This window comes from Dysidea avara, chromosome 2, assembly GCF_963678975.1.
Source record: "Dysidea avara chromosome 2, odDysAvar1.4, whole genome shotgun sequence".
In the NCBI taxonomy this organism is placed as follows: Eukaryota; Metazoa; Porifera; class Demospongiae; order Dictyoceratida; family Dysideidae; genus Dysidea; species Dysidea avara.
In genome coordinates, this window is record NC_089273.1 from 11,189,467 (window position 1) to 11,211,470 (window position 22,004).

The window sequence follows — 22,004 nt, forward strand, 5'->3', positions numbered from 1 at the left end:
AATTTCATACGCGTGCTTGCTATCCTTGGAGAGTTATGCTGGCTTCAATTCTTTAAAACCATTTATCTCGAAACTTCTAATGTGTGATTTGGATCGTTTTTCCAAAATCCAGTCACATATGTTCAATATCACACCTAATAGCAATTTTACAATTGTTTGATTTTTGATTTATAACTGTTTAGCTGTTTTTTTTATAGCTATTTAGCTGTGACTCCATTGCTTTTCAAACCATCAAAAGGTACTTCAGCCTACGTATGTACGCACCAAATTTCAAGTTATTCCTCTATGTGGTTAACCCTGTAGCGGAGATAAAACTTTGATCCTATGTACTTTTACGTGAATGAAGTTCATAACACCATGTATAGTATATTAAAAAATATTATTTTAAAAATGAAGTAGGGATCCAAGCAATAAAAATTGGTGAAACAAGAGATGAATGATGGTATTACAACATAGCTCATTGGGAAAATCCCTATATTGGCATATTATAACAATAATTTTGTTCAATGCCAAAGTAGGAATTTTCCCACCAAGCTATGTTGTAATACCATCATTCATCTCTAGTTTTACTGATTTTTATCACTTGGATCTCTACTTCATTATTAAATTAATATTTTTCAATATACTAGTTTGTTAGAGGTTTTTTTTGTTATAGCACACGTTGACTGCTGTATTAGAGTACCTCAAGTCAGCTTTCACCTACCAGGGTGTGTGTCACTATTTCATTTTCATTGTGCTAACACTATGAATACAGCTAGGCCAATAATAATGGGGTGTGTCATCATGATTGAGTAAACAGATTGTTAGGAGGTGTGGTCTCGGTGCTAGATCATTATTAATCAACCAAGATCGTCTAAATACTTTAATAGAGCAGTCACCACAAAGTAAAAAAGTGCACAAAAAGTCCAAGAATCTCAGTAGGGTTCAAACCATGGATCTCCACACCTAACACCCAGGTTCTTTATCACTGAGCCACAAATATCTTGGCTGTCCACCTATTACTTTATAAATGAAAATTCTAGTTATACGTATTAGTAAATGTTTGTAATATCATAGATCTACCAAAGGAATTCTAGACTGTTCTACAGAAGAACATTTAATACGTGTGTTTTATTAGAAGAGCTCAAAAATGAGCACTCTATTTCAGTATAACAATGACAAATATTCACACAAATCATGCAATACAATACATATATAATTCTGTCTTCAATAACCATCATTCTGTCTGTATAGATAAGAAGATGCCGGCATAATCACTGCATGACTAAATAGCACCAAAGCCAGCCATAGGCTGGTTTTGGAGACTTATAAAGTCCAATATGAGGTGAATCCCATGCAAAACAGCCAAACTGTAAAAATGGGTAGCCTTCAAAAGCTTGGTTGTAAAATCAAAGCTGGTGGCCAAGAAATGGCTGCAATGATGTTAATGCAATATATAACTTATGAAATTTATTAGCGTTAATACCATTGCAGCCATTCTTGGCTGCACTTTTGATTTCACAACTTTTCTCACCAAAGCTTTTAAAGGCCACACCCTTCCTTATAGCTCAGCTCTTTTGTGTGGATAACTTATACACAAAACAGGCCTCCAGTTTATAAATTTCATAGGCTCCACATTGTACCTATATAACTGTTATTAAATTTTAGATTGCACATAAGCTTGCTTATTTTGTTAGGTACTATTCTACACTATAACATTATATAGATGTTTTGTTCTAATGTAAAGACTTACTGTGTTTGTTTTTCATGAACAGGTGATGTAGACTTTAACGCTACAGACCAAATAGCCACATTCCCCAGTGGTATAACAACAAGTAATGTTAGTATATCAGTGTTCAATGATACCATTGTTGAGGGAGATGAAATGTTTGATTTAATGTTAACTGTACCAGAATTATTTAATGGAAGGATATCAGCTGGCAGTCGTGATATGGCTATTGGAGATATCAATGATAATGCTAGTGAGTGTGGTAAATGATATAAAATCACATCTGGGATAGAAATATGGTTGAATTTTTAGCACATTAAATAGGTGTTGGAAATGGTAGGCCAGAATAGGCCATGCCCCCCACTTTCATTGGAAATTGTTTGCAAGGAAAGATACTCTGATAGAGCAGTCAAATGCTCTAATAGAACAGTCACTATTACATTTTATTTAAAAGCTAAAAGGAGCTACTTCATTTATTTTTTACAAAAACATAGTGAAATTATCTAAAACACTCTCTCTGAGCTTCTATAATAAGAAATGTTTAATAGGCAAACCCATGAAAAATATCTGTTCTAGGCTTCAAACTCCACTTTGTAATTTTCATTGTCAAAGTTGTCTCCAAATACTCTTTAGGCTTGAGCTAATTATACTTTGAAAATAGCTAATTATACTTGTCCAAACATCCAGCCTTTTATACTCAAAAGTATGCTTTCAAAATCAAGAATATCCTCTAGAGTTGGCTGTTTTATTAGAGTATATCAGCCTTTCCTGACTGCTCTATTAGAGTAAATGACTGCTCTATTAGAGTATCTAGATATTTTTGTGCAAAGTGTGAATAATTAACTAAGAAACAATAAAATTAATAATGAAATGTAGTATTAAGGTGTAGTGTGTTCATGTTCTTTTGTGTTGTAAATTTGGCTTGCGCATTGCTCATTTAATTAAAAATCATGCAAATTGTCCTATTATGGTGGCATAATGTTTAATGTTTTTGCTATCTTATTGTGTTTGAAATTATGCCAGTATAATTGGTGCAAATTTAATAATCTTTGGCCTGCTCTACCACCCATGGCACTAAATAAGGTAGGCAATGAGGTAGGCAGGCTGACAAATATCTGAATTTTATGATTTTTATGCTATGAGTTAAATTAATAGTCTTTTTGTATATAAGCTTTTTATTACTTTTAATATTAAAGGTTAGCCCTTAAACACGCATGAAACTTTTAAGGAATTAAGCCGTGAATGCACACATAACTTTTAAGTAAAACGTGTTTAGACAAAGCAAACTTATATGGTGAGGCAAGATAGCCTTTCTAAACTCTATTAGCCTAAAACGAGATATCAATAGAAAGCTTATTCATTGGCCTACTTGGGGAAGGCTAAATAACCACTGTAACAACAAAGGCTTACTTGTTATAAAGCGAAGAAGAATAATGTCTCACTTTATCGCAACAGCACATTCTTTGTCTTCCCTGTCATATTGATTGTGGGTTTAATCACGTGAGCTGTATATGGCCTGATTCGCCATTGAATGGCGATTCGACTAATACTTGTTTGCAGCAATTCGGACCAACTGGCAAGGAGTTATGGATCATTTTCTAAAAGTATGTAGCACATTTTTGTAGTTCTTTGTTAAAGAATTATTTTCACGGCAAGTTTTAGTTCCTATACTTTGGTCGTAGAGTAAACCCCTAGGTATCATTTTAATGCTTATTACATCACGTGTTGGCACAAATTACAAAGCCATACAATGAACACTTCGAAAGTTATAGCGCTTTGTTTACAGCCATGCGTAAAATGCGTTTTCCAGGGGCATGTGTAATCTGCCTATAATATAGGCTTATGTGCATTTAAGGGTTAAAGGAAATGTGATATGATATGATATGATACACTTTTGAAGACTATGTCTGCTTTTTTGTAGATTACCATGTATTTATTATTATGAAACATTTGCATAAAATAAGTTCACAAATTTCATGATTTTAGATGCATTTGTGAATGGACTTGCCGAATCTGTTGAGTTCAAACAAAAGATCAATCACACAATGAACATTTTTTTGCATATTTCCCCATCATAATAATTATGTCTATTGCCAAAAAAAGATTTTTAGAATGCTTCCTGAAAAATATTTTATGAATCTTTTTTTTTTAGCAGGGTTGTAACCACTTGCACAGAATCTCTGACCATCATTGCATGATTCATGCCACATACCTACAGCAAGTGGAAGTAAATTATACTGAGACTTGTAGTTGTGCTTGAATGATGTAACAATTCTGTGAATGCTATCCCACTAGGGACCTGTGAGAAGACTTAAAGCCTGTGAATATTGTGTGGGGCATGAGCAGCATTATTGGCTTTGATAACACAAGAGGCTAAGTTTTGCATCATGCTGAACTGTTACACACGATGCTACACAGTCATGTACAACACCACGTGATTCAATCAGGGATGCAGGTATTGCTCAAGACAAATAGGGCAAATAATTTCCTACGAATGCTTTACTACGGTATGCCCCTTGTGCACACATGGCTGACCAGCTATAGGCATGTACTCTATTCCTACATTGCTTCACACAATAAATTTCAAATTTTACTTGTGAATGAGGAAAGGACAGACCATTCACAATTATTTTCTTCCACACATCATTCCCAATATATGGTATATTTACATAGGAATAGATGGCTAGTACATTGTTAAGTGACTTCATGGTTACTTTGTTTTGTTACAATTTTTTAGTGGTAACCATTGATTTTGGTGAAAGGCAATTTACTGGTAGTGAATCATCAGGAATAGTAGAGGTGGTAGTTGTTAAGGTTGGGGGAACATCTTCAGCTCCTCTTGATGTAATAGTTACTCCTTCTGAACAATCACCTCCATCAGCAACTGGTAAGGAATATTTTGGTAGATATGATGTTTAGTGACTACTATACTCCAATAGGATCAGGTGTTGACTTTGACTCTAATCCAATTACTATAACAATTGGAGCTGGATCAACAGAGGGTAGAGGTAACATATCAGTGAGCTGTGACAATGTGGTAGAAGGAGTGGAGACTTTTGATATGAATTTAACACTTGCTAGTGATAATCCTCTTGTGAGAGTAGGTAGGGACACTTCAGTTGGAAGAATCACTGATAGTACAGGTATGATAGTAGTATAATATATCTAATCAAAAACAGCCAAGCTGTAAAAAAAGGTGTGGCCCCTAAAAAGACCATGGTGAAAAAAGATGTGAAATCCAAGGTGGAAATAATGAAACTTCATAACGAAAATAATGAAAATTCATATGAATTTGTGTTTCAGCACTAAATTCACCTGAATTGTCGTTGTTAAAATTTTACCGGTAACCTACTATCACAGCCATTTCTTGGCCGCCACCTTGGATTTCACATATTTCTTCACCATGGCCTTGTTAGGGGCTGCACCTTTTTTTACAGCTTGGCTGATTTTGATTAGATATCACTTCCTTTTGTAATTGTATACCCCAAAGCCGGCCTATGGCCAGCTTTGGGGCTTTTTTAACCTATCCTTCGTCTTTACCATAGCAAGAATAAAAAGACAAAGCAGATTTTTAATACTTCAACTGTTTTTGATTTTATCAGTAATTATACAAATTATTATACATATATTTATTACATGTCTATTATTCCCTACTGGATAACTTGTTCACAGCTGATCTCTCTACTAAGGGACTTTTATCTAGCTGAACACTCTATAGGGTGATTTGTTTGTAGCTGAACTCTCTACAGGGTGATTTATTTGCAGCTGAACTCTATGCAGGGTGATTTTTGTGTAGTTGAACTCTCTACAGGATGGTTTCTTTGTCACTGAACTCTCTACAAGGGGACTTGTGTTAGCTGATCATGACTTCTTCTAGCTGACCTCTGTATAGGGTGACCTGACCTCTCTGCAAGGTGACTTCCTCTAGCTGATCTCTCTAAAGGTTGATTGTTTGTAGCTGAAGTCTCTACAAGGTGTTTTGTTTGTAGCTGATATCTCTCTACAGGGTAATTTGTTTGTAGCTGAACTCACTACAAGGTGATAGGAAATGGTAGACAATCCGGTAGACAATCCGGTCACATATGCTCATAGGAAATGGTGACTAAAGATCGAGATACTCTAATGGAGCAGTCACTATGTACGCAATTTTCTAATAGAGCAGTCACACATGCTTGTAAGCTAGATATACTGCAATTAATTTTTACTGATGCTCAGCAAAATAGAAAAATTTCAAGGAAAATATTGAGCCATATAGGTAAAAAAATAAAAGAATTGCTGGAAAGAAAAATAGGTAGAAAAAAAAGCAAAATAGATCCTAACTCTCTACAGGGTGATTTGTTTGTAGCTGAAATCTCTTGTTTCAAACTTATCTCACTGTAGGGTAACTTGTTTGTAGCTGAACTCTCTACAGGATGGTTTCTTTGTAGCTGAATTCTCTACAGAGTTTTTTTTTTTTGTCTATATAGGATGATTTATTTGTTCCTGAACTTTCTACAGGGTGATTTGTTTATAGCTGAATGCTCTGCAGGGTGGTTTGTTTGTAGTTGATCTCTCTACAGGGTTTCTTTGCAGCTGAGATCTCTACAGGGTACTTCTTCTAGCTGAGCTCTCTCTTGTTTCTAGCTGAGCTCTCTCTTGTTTCTAGCTGATCTCTCTAGAGAGTAACTTGTCTCAGGGTGGTTTTTTGGTTGCTGAACTCTCTACACGGTGACTTGTTTGTAGAAAAATTCTCTACAGAGTGACTTGTTTGTAGCTGAATAGCGGAATTCTCTACAGAGTGATTTACTTATTGTTAATGTTGTACACTTACCTATTATGTGAAGCAGGGGAGTCAGCAGTGGCTACTGTCACCATCCCAAGCATTCTTCACCTCCCACAAGCTATTGATTGTGGTGGTAGTTTGGTAAATGTACGGGGTCTCGGCTGCCTTGTAGGATAAAAGTTCCAACTCTATTTTTACGGCCAAACATGAATGGGCCCTTTTCTTGGTTATAAGGCAACAGGTACTTGGGTAAGATGGGAATTCGGCGTCAGGAGCCATTTCCGTTTTCCTCCGAATTCCCCATACTCAAGCCTCTACGTAGCCTATTATATCTCTGGCAGTCATCCTAGGGGAGACCCCAATACTATCACATTCCTTCTATGAGGAATGGAGGTGCTGCGTTGCAGCCAGAGCTGGTGGTGCTGGTGCTCTGTTTGAATTGGCGCAGGATGAGTTGCACGTCTACATTTGACAACAGAGCGCCAGAATGTAGTTGCAACCATCTGGCCGAGATGGGGTCAACAGTTGCCGTCAAAGTGGCAGTGTGTTGGTGCACCCATGTAAAGGGGACAGCAAATGCTAGACGGAGTAGCAGTGTGCTGGTATGTCCCCCTCGGTGCGAGGTACTGGCACTTGCTTTGTGAAGATGCCAGCAGGCGCTCGCGAACCGGATGGCGGTGATATCACCACAGTTGAATGGTAGTAATGCCACTGAGGTCAGTTGTACTTGATGTGGGCTGATACAGCCATATGTCTATCTGTATTGGTTAAAAAAATAAAGTAAAGTGACAAACAATTACAATGGGCTATGTTTCCAGCTGGTATGTGTGAACCGCGCATACACCAAGTCGGGACCGTAACCAGTATAGCAGGTCCATTTATGATATATCATGGCTGTATAGAATTTGATTGGTCGGTATACAAATGTCAGGTAAGACTACAGGTCTTTTATTGGGAGATGTGCTCCGGGTGTGTACCCGTTAAATACACTACTGAAAATGTGGTGTACCACTGAGACTTGCTGTGTTTAGGTTGACACGGTTTGTTGTACACCAATGCAATGTACCATAAGTTATGCAGTGAGGCCAAGCCAGAGAAGTGGAGGGAAGGGGGTGCATGGGTAACGCTCTCACGCAGCTGTTCACTGGTCGCGTGGTACTGACTACGCATGCGCGTTTACTCTAATTGATGTCCTATTCCTTTTTTTAATGCTACCTAACTCCTGCCAGGGCAGAGGTCTGGTGTTTCGTTCCCCCCATTAACTACGTTTAAAGGTATTTTTTTAAACTATATTATAAACTATAAAGTTACTTGTCTGTAACTGAACTCTCTACAGGGTTACTTGTTTGCAGCTGATCTCTATAGGGTAACTTGTTTGTATAGATGAACTCTTTACAAGATAGTTTCTTTGTAGCTGAACTCTCTCCACAGTGACTTTTTTGTAGCTGAATTCTCTAGAGAATGTAGCCGAACTCTCTACAGGGTGCATGACTTGTTTATAGCAGAGCTCTCTTCAGTTTGACTTGTAATGTTCTGATTCTTCTGAATCACTACAGCGATATATTTGTAGCTGAACTCTCTATAGGGTGACTTTCTTCTTGCTGAACTGTCTATAAGATTAACTGTTTGCAGCTGAACTCCCTACAGAATAACTTGCAATGTAATAGAATTCTATAATGGAGTAAATGAATTAACTGAATGCTCTATTAGGGTGACTGTTCTATTAGAGTATCTCCATCTCGCATTTGCTACATGGAGTTGGCTTTCGAATCATAACTCAGTGGTTTGTAATCTGATTCTGTACTACTGCAAAGACTTCCTATGAAGATTTTTCCAGCTATACATCGATATTCAGCTCATTATTCTAAGCGGTTTGCCTAGTAGGCGTAAAAACTAATACTTTTTAATTTATAAAAATCGATTGCGTAATTGTGGCAAAAGTTGGGTTTTGTGTCATATCTCCATGGTTTTTATCTCGATTCCTTTCAAACTACCAAAAGGCACTCCTATGTATGATGGTTACTCCATCTACATAGCAATTTTCAACTCATTCCATGAAGAAGTTTACCCTGTAGGTGTGACAACAAATCGATCTTGTTTTACGCAAATAATTGGTCATACATCCTGAACCATCAATCGGATTTGCACCAAATTTGATACTAAGGTTCACCTTTGGACTCCCTTTCTGTGTGCTAAATTCCAAGGTAATTGGAGTACAAGTTTGCATTTTATAGCAATTTTTGCAAGTGTGCGGAAACATGAAGAAAAAAACAAAGAGAAAAAATTGAAACTTTGACAGCTCGTATCTTGGAAATGGCTGGAGCGGTTTCCTTCAACTTTGGAATCTAGACTCCCCTAGGTGGCGAACAACTCTGTAGTAAAATTGGTTCCAATCGGATAAGTGATGACCGAGATACAAAGGTGTGAAAATGATGTTTCTTTCTTCCTGTCAATATACCCACAGTGTGGTGTGCCGGCTTCTTGGGCCGCATGGCACACTATCGTGTGTCTTGATCTATGTTAATCAGTGTGTGACATATATAATATCCTGTATAGTTGTGGTGATTATTGGCAGTTATGAGACAAGAGAGAACAGTAGTGAAGTGACATTAATACTAACACTCAGTCAAGAATCATCTCAACCATTTGAAGTTGTACTGACTACAATGGACATCACTGCTACAGGTATGTGCATAGGCCATTACTTGTATATCTTATTTTTGTACATTTATGAAGTTGTGCAGTTTGTATTCCTTTGATATTTTTATAGTTTAGTGAATCCACCATTGTTGGTATGAGGCTGTTGGCCAATTTAGTAAATATTAATTTTTATGGCTTGAAATCAAGTGGGTAGCTACAGGTTCTTAAAAACTCCAAGCTATAATTTCTGAAAAGCTTAAAATACAATATAGTCTTAGCATGTCACTTATGCTCCAATGGCACTGTGGAGAAAAATGCTAAAACTGTTTCAAGTTTTGGTGGAATAACTGGTTGGCACCAATATGCAAGGAGCTAGTGTAGTACTGCATTTATGTAGAAAATTGTGAGAACTAGTGTAAGTTTGACTGATAAAAGTGTGTGAATATATTGCAATGTTGAAAATGTGCATTTTTGTTTTAGATCCAACTATAGGTATGTGGTTATTTGCTGTGTAATTCATAAATATGTGAATGTAATGTCATATCTTTATGTTTTATGCACATGAAATATGTGTATAGATGTTGAGGATTACAATGGAACAAGGATCACAGTTGATGTTCCTGCTGGAGTATTAACGCAATCATTTGCAATAGACATTATTGATAATGATGTTGTAGAATGTGATGAAGTGTTCAGTGCCACTATAGAGAATGTTACCACATGTGGAGTTACTACTGGAGATGTTATCAGTAGTAATGTGACTATAATGGATGATGATGGTGAGTGGAGATGGTCCATTGCTTATAATTATGAGTTTTGAAACTTATGCGACCCATTGTGTGAAAATATGATGATTTTGTATAATGCTTTACTGTGAAACTTAGTAACGAAGCAATCGCAGCCACACATGTATTTAGGGATCCGCTGATTATGCTGGCATGATGATCAGCTGAAAGCATTGAGCATAATGCTAGTATAATAAGCAAATTACTTGTGCCATGCTATAAATCCTTACTTTTTCAAAACACAAGTCATGGAAAAAGATATATAATCTAATACCATACCCTGTTTCAGTGCCCATACAAAAGTCTCAATAGTAGCAGTGAAATTTATCCCGTATTTCACTGGTAGCAGTGAAAAAGTTGTAATTGCAATTTCATTGGCTAGAATTTATGTTAACAATTAGTGTTGACACGTATTTAGTACATAGTGACAAATTGCGTACATGGCAACGCTAATGCACAGCATGCGTATATGCAGCGAGTATGGTATTAACTGGGAATAGCATGGGTAGCAGTGAAATTTGGGATAAATTCCACTCTTGTTGTATTGGAAATGGTAAATTTCACTCGGCTTCGCCTCGTGAAATTTATCCCCATTTCTAATACAACACTCGTGATATTTATCCCAAATTTCACTGCTACCCATGCTATTACTAGTACTAATAGAACAGTCAGAAATTCTGAACAACCAGGTAGCTGACTGTTCTATTAGGGTATGTCGATATTTTCTCTATAATGCATTTTTACAAGCAGAGGTTTATTCTCTACTTCAGCCACTTATTATTTACCCATAAAACACATATTTATAAGCAAAACATAGGAACTGACTCATATATTTATGTTGAACATAATTTTGAGAATATTAGGAAAAAATTTTGAGCACTGTTCAAGAGCATTATAGGTAAAATATAAAGCATAATACCATACCTGTTTCACTGCCCATACAAAAGTCTAAATAGTAGCAGTGAAATTTGTCCCGTATTTCACTGACAGCAGTGAAAAAGTTGTAATTGTAATTTCATTGGCTAGAATTTATGTTAACAATGTAGCGCCAATTAGTGTCGACGCATGTTTAGTACATAGTGACAAATTGCGTACATAGCAATGCTAATGCACAGCATGCGTATATGCAGCGAGTATGGTATTAAGTGGGAATAGCATGGGTAGCAGTGAAATTTGGGATAAATACCACTCTTGTTGTATTGGAAATGGTAAATTTCACTCGGCTTCGCCTCGTGAAATTTATCCCCATTTCCAATACAACACTAGTGATATTTATCCCAAATTTCACTGCTACCCATGCTATTACTAGTACTAATTGGCCAGTACCTTTGTGTATTTTATAGCAATGGTCTTACAGAAATGTTAATAAACCAGTACAATAAAAAAATTATAATGAACTAGGTTCCATTGATAAAAAGTAGCGAAACATGAGGAGGAGCTATGAGTGAAATCCATACTTGGCATTGTGGGAAAAACCCCTGCTTGGCATTATAGTAATGCAGGTGCATCTCTACTTTGGGATTAAAAGGATGGTGGAACATGACAATTTAGGAATTTTCCCACATTGCTTGTGTCAAATTTTCTGGATTCCACGTAGGTTTTGCCCATTTTGGGTAAAAAGTTACAACGTCTTGTAAACAATGTATCATAACTTCTGCATACTTTAGTTTATTAAAACATGATTTGGTTTATCGGAATCCTTGGTGAGTCCATTGGTGTACATGGTTTTGTCCTGAGAAAACAGAAAGGGAAGAAATGAGCCTTGTTCGGTTGAATTGGTGTACAGTGGGAAACAAGGTTTTTTGCATACAGTACTTCTCTGTAAATTTACCAGTTAAATACATAGTGCAGATGGATACTTAATCAGTATGCTTCAGCAAACAAAATGATACCAAGTTTAGTGGCTTTGGTGGAGGGTAACCAGTTGTACTTTTGGGGTTTGCCCACCCAAATTCTCCAATAGACTGTTGTATAGTCACAAGGAGCAGTAAGAATCGCTCAAATGGTATGCACAAGAATCAGATGAAGGCATAGACTACTCATTATGTATAGGTCATTATGTGATTATTGAAGTACATAAGTAAATGGATATGTTCTGTAAACTTATGTAAGCTACAAACTTTACAAACAAGGGATGTGCAGTGCTAAATATATTTATGATTCACAACTCGTGTACAGCACCGCCCAAGCGCAACATTGTTTCTTGCAAGTGCACGTGATTAAAAGACTCACTAATTAAAGGGTGTGGCAGCTATTTTGCTTGCAAGTCATTATCCTTCAACTAGAGAGATAACAACTCGTGAGACAAATGGCTGCCATGCCCTTTAATTAGTTTTAAATTGTGCGTACTTGCGAGAAACGACACTGTACCATCCACATTGCATACAGTGTTGTGATATTTTGTGTTTTCTCATTAAATTAATCATGCATAAATCTTTCCACCCACAGAAGCAATGTTATCACTGAACCAAACAGAATATTCAGTATCAGAAGTTGATGGTCAATTACTAGTGAGTGTTACACTTAGTAGAGTAACATCAAAAGATGTAACTGTACTAGTCACTATCACTGATGGGACAACTACTGGTAATATTGTTAACCCAATGACTACATGATACCATTAATGTACATATCATTCACAGGTGGAGAAGATTATAATATAGCACAACAATCACTACTCCTCATATCAGCTGGGTTGACATCATCATTATATAGTGTAGGTATTATTAATGATATGATACATGAAGGTGATGAGACATTTGATATTACTATAACATTGATGACAACTTGTTTATCAATAAGTGTTGATAATAATTCTTCCACTGTGACCATCATTGATGATGAAGGTTAGTCATTTAAAGCTAAGTTTTGTGTAGAATTTGTAACACAATTGCTACCCATAATACTTATCTAATCCAAAACAGCCAAGCTGTAAAAAAAGTGTGCGGCCCTCAGAAAGGCTATGGTGAAAAAAGATGTGAAATCCAAGGTGGCGGCCAAGAAATGGCTGTGATGGTAGGTTAATGGTAAAAATTTTAATAATGACAATTTAGGTAAATTTTGTGAAGCGGCACAAAAATTCACCTGAATTGTCGTTATTAAAATTTTTACAGCTTGGCTGTTTTGGATTAGATTTCATTTTTTTTGTATTTGTATACCCCAAAGCCGGCCTATGGCCAGCTTTGGGACTTTTTTAACCTATGTTTTTTCTTTACTACAGGAAGAAGAAAAGATGAAGTAGATGTACTTTAAATATTTTATCAGTAAATGTATAAATTATATATACTGTATAATACATATGTGACCGGATTTGCGAAAAGGGGTCTTCCACACACATCCAATTTGCCAACTTTGACAATTGATAACTTCAGATTGGAAAGAGCTATTGCCTTGAATTTTGGGCAGTGGTGAGCACCACTGTAGCTGAATACATGGTGAAATTTTCAGGTTAATATGTTACTTGAACACTGAGTTATGGTCTCCAACATGTACGGAATTGGATGTGTGTGGAAGACTCCTTTTCGCAAATCCGGTCACATAATATTATATTGATTACAGAAATCTCCATGGTGGTTTCTTTGTAACTGAACACTCTACAAGGTGACTTCTTCTAATTGCTCTTTCTACAGGGTGAATTGTTTGTAGCTGAATGATGTACAAGGTAACTTCTTCTAGCTGATCTCTATACAGGGTGATGTGTTTGTAGCTGAATTCTGTATAGGTGATTTGTTTGCAGCTGAGCTCTTTACAGAATGGTTTCTTTGTAGCTGAACTCTCTACAAGGTAATTTCTTCTAGCTGATCTCTCTACAGGGAGATTTGTTTGTAGCTGAACTATCTACAAGGTAACTTCTTATAGCTGATCTCTCTACAGGGTGATTTGTTCGTAGTTGAATTCTGTACAGGTGATTTGTTTGCAGCTGAGCTCTTTACAAAATGGTTTCTTTGTAGCTGAACTTTCTCCAAGTTAACTTCTTCTAACTGATCTTTCTACAGGGTGATTTGTTTGTAGCTGAACTATCTACAAGGTAATTTCTTCTAGCTGATCTCTCTACAGGGTGATTTGTTTGTAGCTGAATTCTGTACAAGTGATTTGTTTGCAGCTGAGCTCTTTACAGAATGGTTTCTTTGTAGCTGAACTCTCTACAGGGTGATTTGTTTGTAGCTGAAATCCCTACAAGGTAACTTCTTCTAGCTGATCTTTCTACAGGGCGATTTGTTTGTAACTGAGTTCTCTACAGGGTGATTTGTTTGCAGCTGAACTCTACATGGTAGTTTCTTTGTAGTTCTACAATGTGACTTCTTCTAGCTGAACTCTCTACAAGGTGACTTGTTTCTAGCTGATCTCTCTACAGGGTGACTTGTTTCTAGCTGAACTCTCTACAGGTGATTTGTTTGCAGGTGAACTCTCTACATGGTTTATTCCTTTGTAACTGAACTCCATGCAAGGTGACTTCTTCTAGCTGATCTCTTTACAGGGAGATTTGTTTGTAGCTTAACTCTCTACAGGTGATTTGTTTGCAGCTGAACTCTCTACATGATGGTTTCTTTTTAGCTGAACTCTCTACAAGGTAATTTCTTCTGGCTGATCTCTCTACAGGCCGATTTGTTTGTAGCTGAACTCTCTACATGATGGTTTCTTTGTAGCTGAACTCTCTACAAGGTGATTTCTTCTATAGCTGATCTTTCTACAGGGTGATTTGTTTGTAGTTGAACTCTCTACATGATAGTTTCTTTGTAGCTGAACCCTCTACAAGGTGATTTCTTCTATAGCTGATCTTTCTACAGGGTGATTTGTTTGTACCTGAACTATCTACATGATGGTTTCTTTGTAGCTGAACTCTCTACAAGGTAACTTCTTCTAGCTGATCTCTCTACAGGACTATTTGTTTGTACCTGAACTCTCACATGATTGTTTCTTTGAAGCTGAACTCTCTACAAGGTGATTTCTTCTAGCTGATCTTTCTACAGGGTGATTTGTTTGTAGCAGAACTCTCTACAAGGAAACTTCTTCTAGCTGATCTCTCTACAGGGAGATTTGTTTGTAGCTGAACTATCTACAAGGTAACTTCTTCTAGCTGATCTCTCTACAGGGTGATTTGTTTGTAGCTGAATTCTGTATAGGTGATTTGTTTGCAGCTGAGCTCTTTACAGAATGGTTTCTTTGTAGCTGAACTCTCTACAAGGTAACTTCTTCTAGCTGATGTATCTACAGGGTCACTAGTTTGTAGCTGAATTCTATACATGGTGGTTTCTTTGTAACTGAACTATCTATAAGGTGACATCTTCTAGCTGATCTTTCAACAGTGTGATTTGTTTGTAACTGAACTCTCTACAAGAAAACTTCTTCTAACTGATGTCTGAACAGGGTGAATTGTTTGTAGCTGAACTCTCTACAGGGTGATTTGTTTGTAGCTGATCTCTATACAGGTTACTTATTTCTAACTGATCTCTTGAATTCTGTTCAGTGTGACTGCTCTATTAGGATGACTGCTCTATTAGAGTATCTCGATCTCGCACTTGCTACACCAAGTTGGATTTCGTGTTATAACTCCGTGGCTTTAAGTCTGATTCTTCTACACCATTGAAGAGCCTTTCTAAGATGATAATTCCATCTGTACAGCGATTTTCAAAGCATTACCCCAAGTGGTTTATCTGGTAGGCGTGGCAAGCATAATAATAATAATAATAATAATAAAAAATTAGCTAATCTCGATTGCGTAATTGTTACACACTGTTGATTTTTTCGCTGTATCTTCCTGGTTTTTAGCTCAATTTCTTTCAAACCACAAAAGGTTTGAGGTTCAATAGTTAACCTATTTACCCACCGATTTTCAGCTTCTTCCCATACGCGGTTTACCCTGTAGGCGTGACAACATATTGGTGTTATTTGTCGTGCATAATCGCTCATAACTCTTTGCCTGTTTATGGTATTCCAGCCAAAGTTGGTACCGAGATGCGCCTTTATACCCCCCTTCTGTGTGCCAAATTTCACGGCAATCGGATAACGCGTTCGCGTTTTATAGCAATTTTTGTAAGTGTGCGAAAAGAGGAAGAAAAATAAGAAGAAGAAAAAAAAAACGAAGAAACTAAGCCAATTTTTGAAGTCGCATATCTCAGGAGTGCCTGAAGCGATTTCGCTCAAATTTGGAATGTGGAGTACTGAAGTTGGAGGGAATGTACACAGCAAAATTTGTCTTGTTTCATCAAGGCAGCACAGAGCTACGGAGGTGCGAAAATTGCATTTTCTTTCTTCCTGTCAATATACTCACGGGGTTGCGCGCCGGCTTCTTGGGCCGCACGACACACTACCGTGTGTCTTGATTTTGCTGTAGTAATAAAAATTGGCATATTTGTAAACTTGCCTACCTAGAGCCTTTATAGACGTAAATCGTTTGATTCTCCAAATGTGTTTACTCACCAAGTTTTCCACAACAAATGAATCAATTTGTATTCTTGCTGGATAGTTTTTTCAATACTGTTGTTGTGTACTATTCGCACACAATAAGATTGTGACAAGTTTATAAAGTTTTGATCTATATTATAGTAGGGATCAAATCAGAAAATGTTTACAGTTTACTTGAATCATACATTAACTTACTTGTGTACATTGTTTGGCAGAAAAAAAAGCCTCACAGTCAGTTGAGAAAGAGTATAATTTGTTTTGTTTCTTCGTATTTTCTTTCCAGTATGTAGTTTTAATCCTATTAAGTTGACTATTTAGCCAGAAGTATTGTAGTTTGCTATAAGAGGGTCTCTTAGTTATCGTCTTTCTTTTTGTGGTGATTGTTCTATAATTGGGGTAGAGGCAATTAGTGACTGTACTATTAGATTATGTCATTCTTTAATGACTGTTCTTTTAAACTTTCTAAAGGAAGCGCAGAATAATGTACATCTTTTTATCATTGTTACATATTTGTTATACCATATTTCTTTCAATTTACAAGTGAATCATGTTTGAGTTGTGTTCTATTATGACATCATATTGTTCCTTGAATTTGTCTTCCTATTATTCTGAAGACTATTCCAGTGAAATGAACACATTCATAGGCTCAATGCACACAGCCAGCAGCTGACATGAAAAATTTCTGACAGCAAAGTGATAAATTATTGTAGAATAAGGACAGCTATTTACTGTAGTATTTGATATGGATATTTCATTGCTTAAAATTTAATAAAGTGTTTAAATGTTCAGACTTACAACAAGAGTGACTTATTTTGATTAAGCATATGCATATTAATATTGTAGCTACCAGTAATTTATTGTGGATGTTTATCTTTCAGCTACAATGTTATGTTTTAATCAACGAAGAATAGTTATCTCTGAGAATGATGGAGTGATCAATGTTATACTGACTGCTACAAACCAATTTTCATATGACTTATTGCTTGTGATAGTTTCTGTTGATGAAACAGCAACAGGTTTGTATTGTCTTTTAGGATGTGAATATATTTAAAATGCACTAATGTACTTCACACAGCTGGTGCTGATTATGAAGCTGGACCATACAATGTGACACTAATGGCTGGTCAAACTAGTGTTTCATTTCAAGTCACACTAGTCAATGATGACATATTTGAACAATCAGAAACTGTCAACTTCACAATCATAAGTGATGATCTTCCTGACAGAGTGTCTGTAGAAAATAATTGTGTATTGGAAGTGTCTATCAATAATGATGATAGTAAGTGTATCTTATACACAGGGACACAGGACATGGGTGGAGGAAATTGCTAATAATGTATGTATGAATGAGGGATGACTTGAGCTGAGAATTTCTGCCAGCAAGTGGTCTTGGCAAACACAGCTCCCTAAAACCTGTAGCCATTTTAGTTTGCATGCAGCATCAACTTTGCAATTATGGGTATAAGTAGAATTAATATATCTCAAGTGTTGGAGGGGAGCTAGGGGGCTAAAGCTAGGGGCTTAGCCCCCTCTCAGAATAATATTTTGCTGAAATTATCATTCTTGGAGTCATGAATAAGATCAATATACTCTAATACAATGCTTCAAAGTGGTCAAAGAAGTGGCCAGTACTTCAGTAAAAATCGAACCACTGACCGCTTTCTTTGAGAGTTGATATCCTACCACTGTATATAAAGTGTCAAAGGCTGTTTTGTACTGCTTATAAATGCTGTATATATTTTTACTAACCCTGTAGTCAATAGCTAAAAATTTTGCCAAAAGAGGTTTTGCTGACTGCAAATAGCCTATTCTAAATACTTTAGTGTTTTAGTTGAAATTTTTCAAAATTAAACCATTTATGCCAATAATTAATTTGAGACATCATGGAAGCTAAAATGACTAGAGGGACTACACCACCCAGACCCCCACTGCCAAAGATTCTATACCCCCTCACATAAACTTGTTCCTCTTCCACTGATAACAGTATGTTGTCTGAGTATACATTTTACTTTCATTTACATATTACTTGTCTCTGTAAACATTGTAGACATAACAGTGTGGTTCAGCCAGTCCACATACAGTGCTAATGAAGATGTCAGTAATGTTACAATAATGTTAGAACTGAGTAGTTCACCTGCTATTGATGTCACTGTACAAGTGTTTAGTAGTGATGGAACAGCTACTGGTGAGTGCACAACATTGCACTAATACATAATGTGATGTTGAGTGATAAATTGTTGACTGTTACATTATTACAGGTAATGATACAGATTACACATCTGGAGTGTATACTGTCACATTCTCTGCTGGAGTAAATTCATCACAACTCACCATTCTTATCACTGACGATAATATATTAGAAGATGATGAGACCTTTAATCTCACTGTTAATCAGTCCTCACTACCTGATGGAGTTGTTGTAGGAGATCCTAGTCAAGTAACGGTGACCATTGTGGATGATGATGGTGAGTGTGGTAGATTGTATAGCACTGTAAAAATAGACACAGTTTGCAAACTTTAAAGTTACAACCCGTACTTGTATGCTACATTTCCACAGATATTACTGTGAGCTTCAACCAGTCAACATACATGGTTAATGAAGATGAAGGACCAGTACAACCTGTACTAGTTCTCAGTAATCCATCATCAACTGATATTACTGTAATTTTAAATGTCACAGATGGTTCAGCTAATGGTAAGCCTTTGTTAACTCTTAAATCCACAAGTAATTATAAGTAACAACTTAACGTACTTTAAATACATTATTTTTGTCGATATAATATTGTGGCTTTTATGTATGGCCTCAAACTAAACACTGTAAATCACAAACCATTAATCCTATGGGTACACAACTTGTGTCATTATATGTTTGATACCATAAGGAATAAATGACACCATGTGACTCACCTTGCAACAAAACAATATTGCCAAAGCTATCCATGAAACGACATGTACTCAATGAAAATGCTCATGCTATTAGCTTTACCACTCATTGGCAAATCATGACAATAAAGATCACATGAATAAGATATTTGTACAAAAATGGCTGTCTGTTTCATTTATCAAGGAAACTGGACAAGCCAGACGTCAGTCTTCAAAATAAGTGAGTGAATGAAATTACTATGATTGTGCTCATAGTAGCTCAATGAATATACCAGCTGAAAAGCGGTTTTAAAGTTAGACAAGCTTGTTGCACTGCCAGATTAGAATCATTAAGTATTCATGCCTCAGAAATGATTGTGTGTTTTATGCTATATAAAAAATTCTAATTTATTGGATTATGCAGCTTTAAGGGTTAAATATATGATGAAAATCTTACTATGATCTTAGGTGGTGGAGAGGATTATGGTTCAGGATCATATCAAGTCACATTTACTGCTGGAGAGACAATCAGTTCATTTGATGTTCCAATAACTAATGATAATGTAGTGGAAGATGATGAAACCATTGGTCTCACCATTCAGACAACATCACTACCAAATAGAGTTAGTGTTACTAACCCATCACAAGCTAACATCATAATAATGGATAGTACAAGTTAGTGACATGTAACTAGTGTTTGTACAGACTCTTTGTATGCATGCATTATCGTTTAAACTGTATCATAAAGTGTGGTAGTACCGTAAATTAGGATTTGGATTTTTCTGGCCAAAAACCACCCAAAAGCCAGCTTCACAAGACAATTCTGATGCCTTGGCAGTATTGGTTAGATATAACCAAGCCTAAAAGTGGGACTCTATATGCTTCCAGTCATAGGAGGTGGAGGCGGGGGGGATAAGGGAGGCCTTACACTTTTATGGACAATGTTTGCAACGCTGAAAAGACCAAGATACTCTAATAGAGCAGTCACAGTATTGAAAGAAGCAGTATTCAGAGAAGCAATGTAGCAAACTATGTATGTATGTGTATTTAAAATAACTAATGGTTAAAATATGGGAATGAGTGCATATATATCAGGCAAAACACAAGTGCCCGTGGTATAACTATAATATGTGCCACGTGGGTTAATCACCTGCACATGTGAGAAACCGCTGGCATGCTTCATGAGTGTATTTATATTGGGATTTATGAATTTCGATAGTGGGCACTGGAAACAACATAAGAATAACGACAAAGCATTACCGTGCTAAGAGTTCAAATGTACGTGCAACGACACGAACATACGAAATTCAGTGCTGGTCACTGTAAAGCATTAATACAATACAAAAGTTCGATTGTGGGTTTATACAGTGAGCAAGGAGACACATGACATGCACATCCAAACCTAAATTATTTTATTACATGTGTTATGGAATACATTATTCCAGTAGTGTTAATCTTATTGCAAATGGTGTGAGATATTTACTTGTATTATCCAACAAATGTGAAATAAAGTGTATATTTCATGTATTGTCTTTCATAGACATAACAGTGAGATTTATCCAGGACAGATTCTTTGGTTCTGAAGAAACTGGATCAGTAGTGGTAACACTGGAGCTAGTAGGAGGATCATCTAGTAGATCATTTGATGTGATTGTAACTCCATCAGAACAATCACCTGTTTCTGCTGAAGGTATGACCTAAAGCACTATGACACTAGATGGCATCATAACTAATCCTGATAAAAACTTGATTAAACCTACACCACCTGAACAAGTAGAATTGTATCAGTATAAAGAATTTATAAGTAAAGAAAGAGTCTGTGAAGCAGGCCAAAGCATTGGGGCCAACCAGTTAAATAATGCATTGGTGTCTTAGGTATACAATAGAAATAGGTGGTGTGCAATAGGATCTGTGGCAAAAGCTTTGAGATTTAGTATTTTTGCCATGTTTGAATATGGTAATTATGTAGTGAGTTGCAGTTAGTTAACTTAAATTGTGACTGTTCTATGTTACAGTGTTTGGTTGCTCTATTTGAGTATCTCTAAATTTATTGCAAACAAAATGTGGCCATAGTCCACCATTTCCACCACCTCTGTTAATTCAGTGGCAACTACTACAGTATTGTTGCTATGAAACAATTATTTTTTTTTTATCAGGTGATGTTGACTTTAACACTACAGACCAAACAGTCACATTCCCCAGTGGTATAACAACAAGTAACGTTAGTATATCAGCGTTCAATGATACCATTGTTGAGGGAGATGAAATGTTTGACTTAACATTAACTGTACCAGAATTATTTAATGGAAGGATATCAGCTGGTAATCGTGATATGGCTGTTGGAGAAATCACTGATAATACTAGTGAGTGTGGTTAATGCTTTTCAAAGTTACAGCAAGGCATTAACTGATTTTATTATAATCATAATAATGTTTTGCATGCAAGTATTGCACAAAATCACAGCAAGCATTATGTAAATACTTTTGTTTGATGATGTAATCTTTAGTGGTTGTAATCGACTTTGCTGAAGGACAATTTACTGGTAGTGAATCATCAGGAATAGTGGAGGTGGTAGTTGTCAAGGTTGGGGGAACATCTTCAGCTCCTCTTGATGTAATAGTTACTCCTTCTGAACGATCACCAGTATCAGCAACTGGTAAGGAATACATTGGTAGATATGATGTTTAGTAACTACTATACTCCAATAGGATCAGGTGTTGACTTTGACTCTAATCCAATTACTATAACAATTGAAGCTGGATCAACAGAGGGTAGAGGTAACATATCAGTGAGCTGTGACAATGTGGTAGAAGGAGTGGAGACTTTTGATATGAATTTAACA

At 36.4% G+C, this 22,004-nt stretch overlaps 1 protein-coding gene across 1 annotated transcript in view; it reads left to right on the forward strand.

Annotated features, from left to right (window-relative positions):
* Window positions 1-21,197, forward strand: part of LOC136247805 (mucin-17-like) — a 62,169-nt gene extending 40,972 nt beyond the window's left edge. The window contains exons 17-33 of the mRNA XM_066039628.1: window positions 1,755-1,961; window positions 4,446-4,595; window positions 4,648-4,851; window positions 9,027-9,155; window positions 9,591-9,602; window positions 9,689-9,889; window positions 12,344-12,481; window positions 12,538-12,741; window positions 17,179-17,316; window positions 17,376-17,579; window positions 18,348-18,485; window positions 18,559-18,765; window positions 18,858-18,995; window positions 19,631-19,837; window positions 20,703-20,852; window positions 21,069-21,119; window positions 21,178-21,197. Of these exons, the coding sequence (XP_065895700.1) occupies window positions 1,755-1,961; window positions 4,446-4,595; window positions 4,648-4,851; window positions 9,027-9,155; window positions 9,591-9,602; window positions 9,689-9,889; window positions 12,344-12,481; window positions 12,538-12,741; window positions 17,179-17,316; window positions 17,376-17,579; window positions 18,348-18,485; window positions 18,559-18,765; window positions 18,858-18,995; window positions 19,631-19,837; window positions 20,703-20,852; window positions 21,069-21,119; window positions 21,178-21,197 (2,498 nt within the window). The remainder of the gene's footprint in view (window positions 1-1,754; window positions 1,962-4,445; window positions 4,596-4,647; window positions 4,852-9,026; window positions 9,156-9,590; window positions 9,603-9,688; window positions 9,890-12,343; window positions 12,482-12,537; window positions 12,742-17,178; window positions 17,317-17,375; window positions 17,580-18,347; window positions 18,486-18,558; window positions 18,766-18,857; window positions 18,996-19,630; window positions 19,838-20,702; window positions 20,853-21,068; window positions 21,120-21,177) is intronic.
* Window positions 21,198-22,004: the final 807 nt, after the last annotated feature.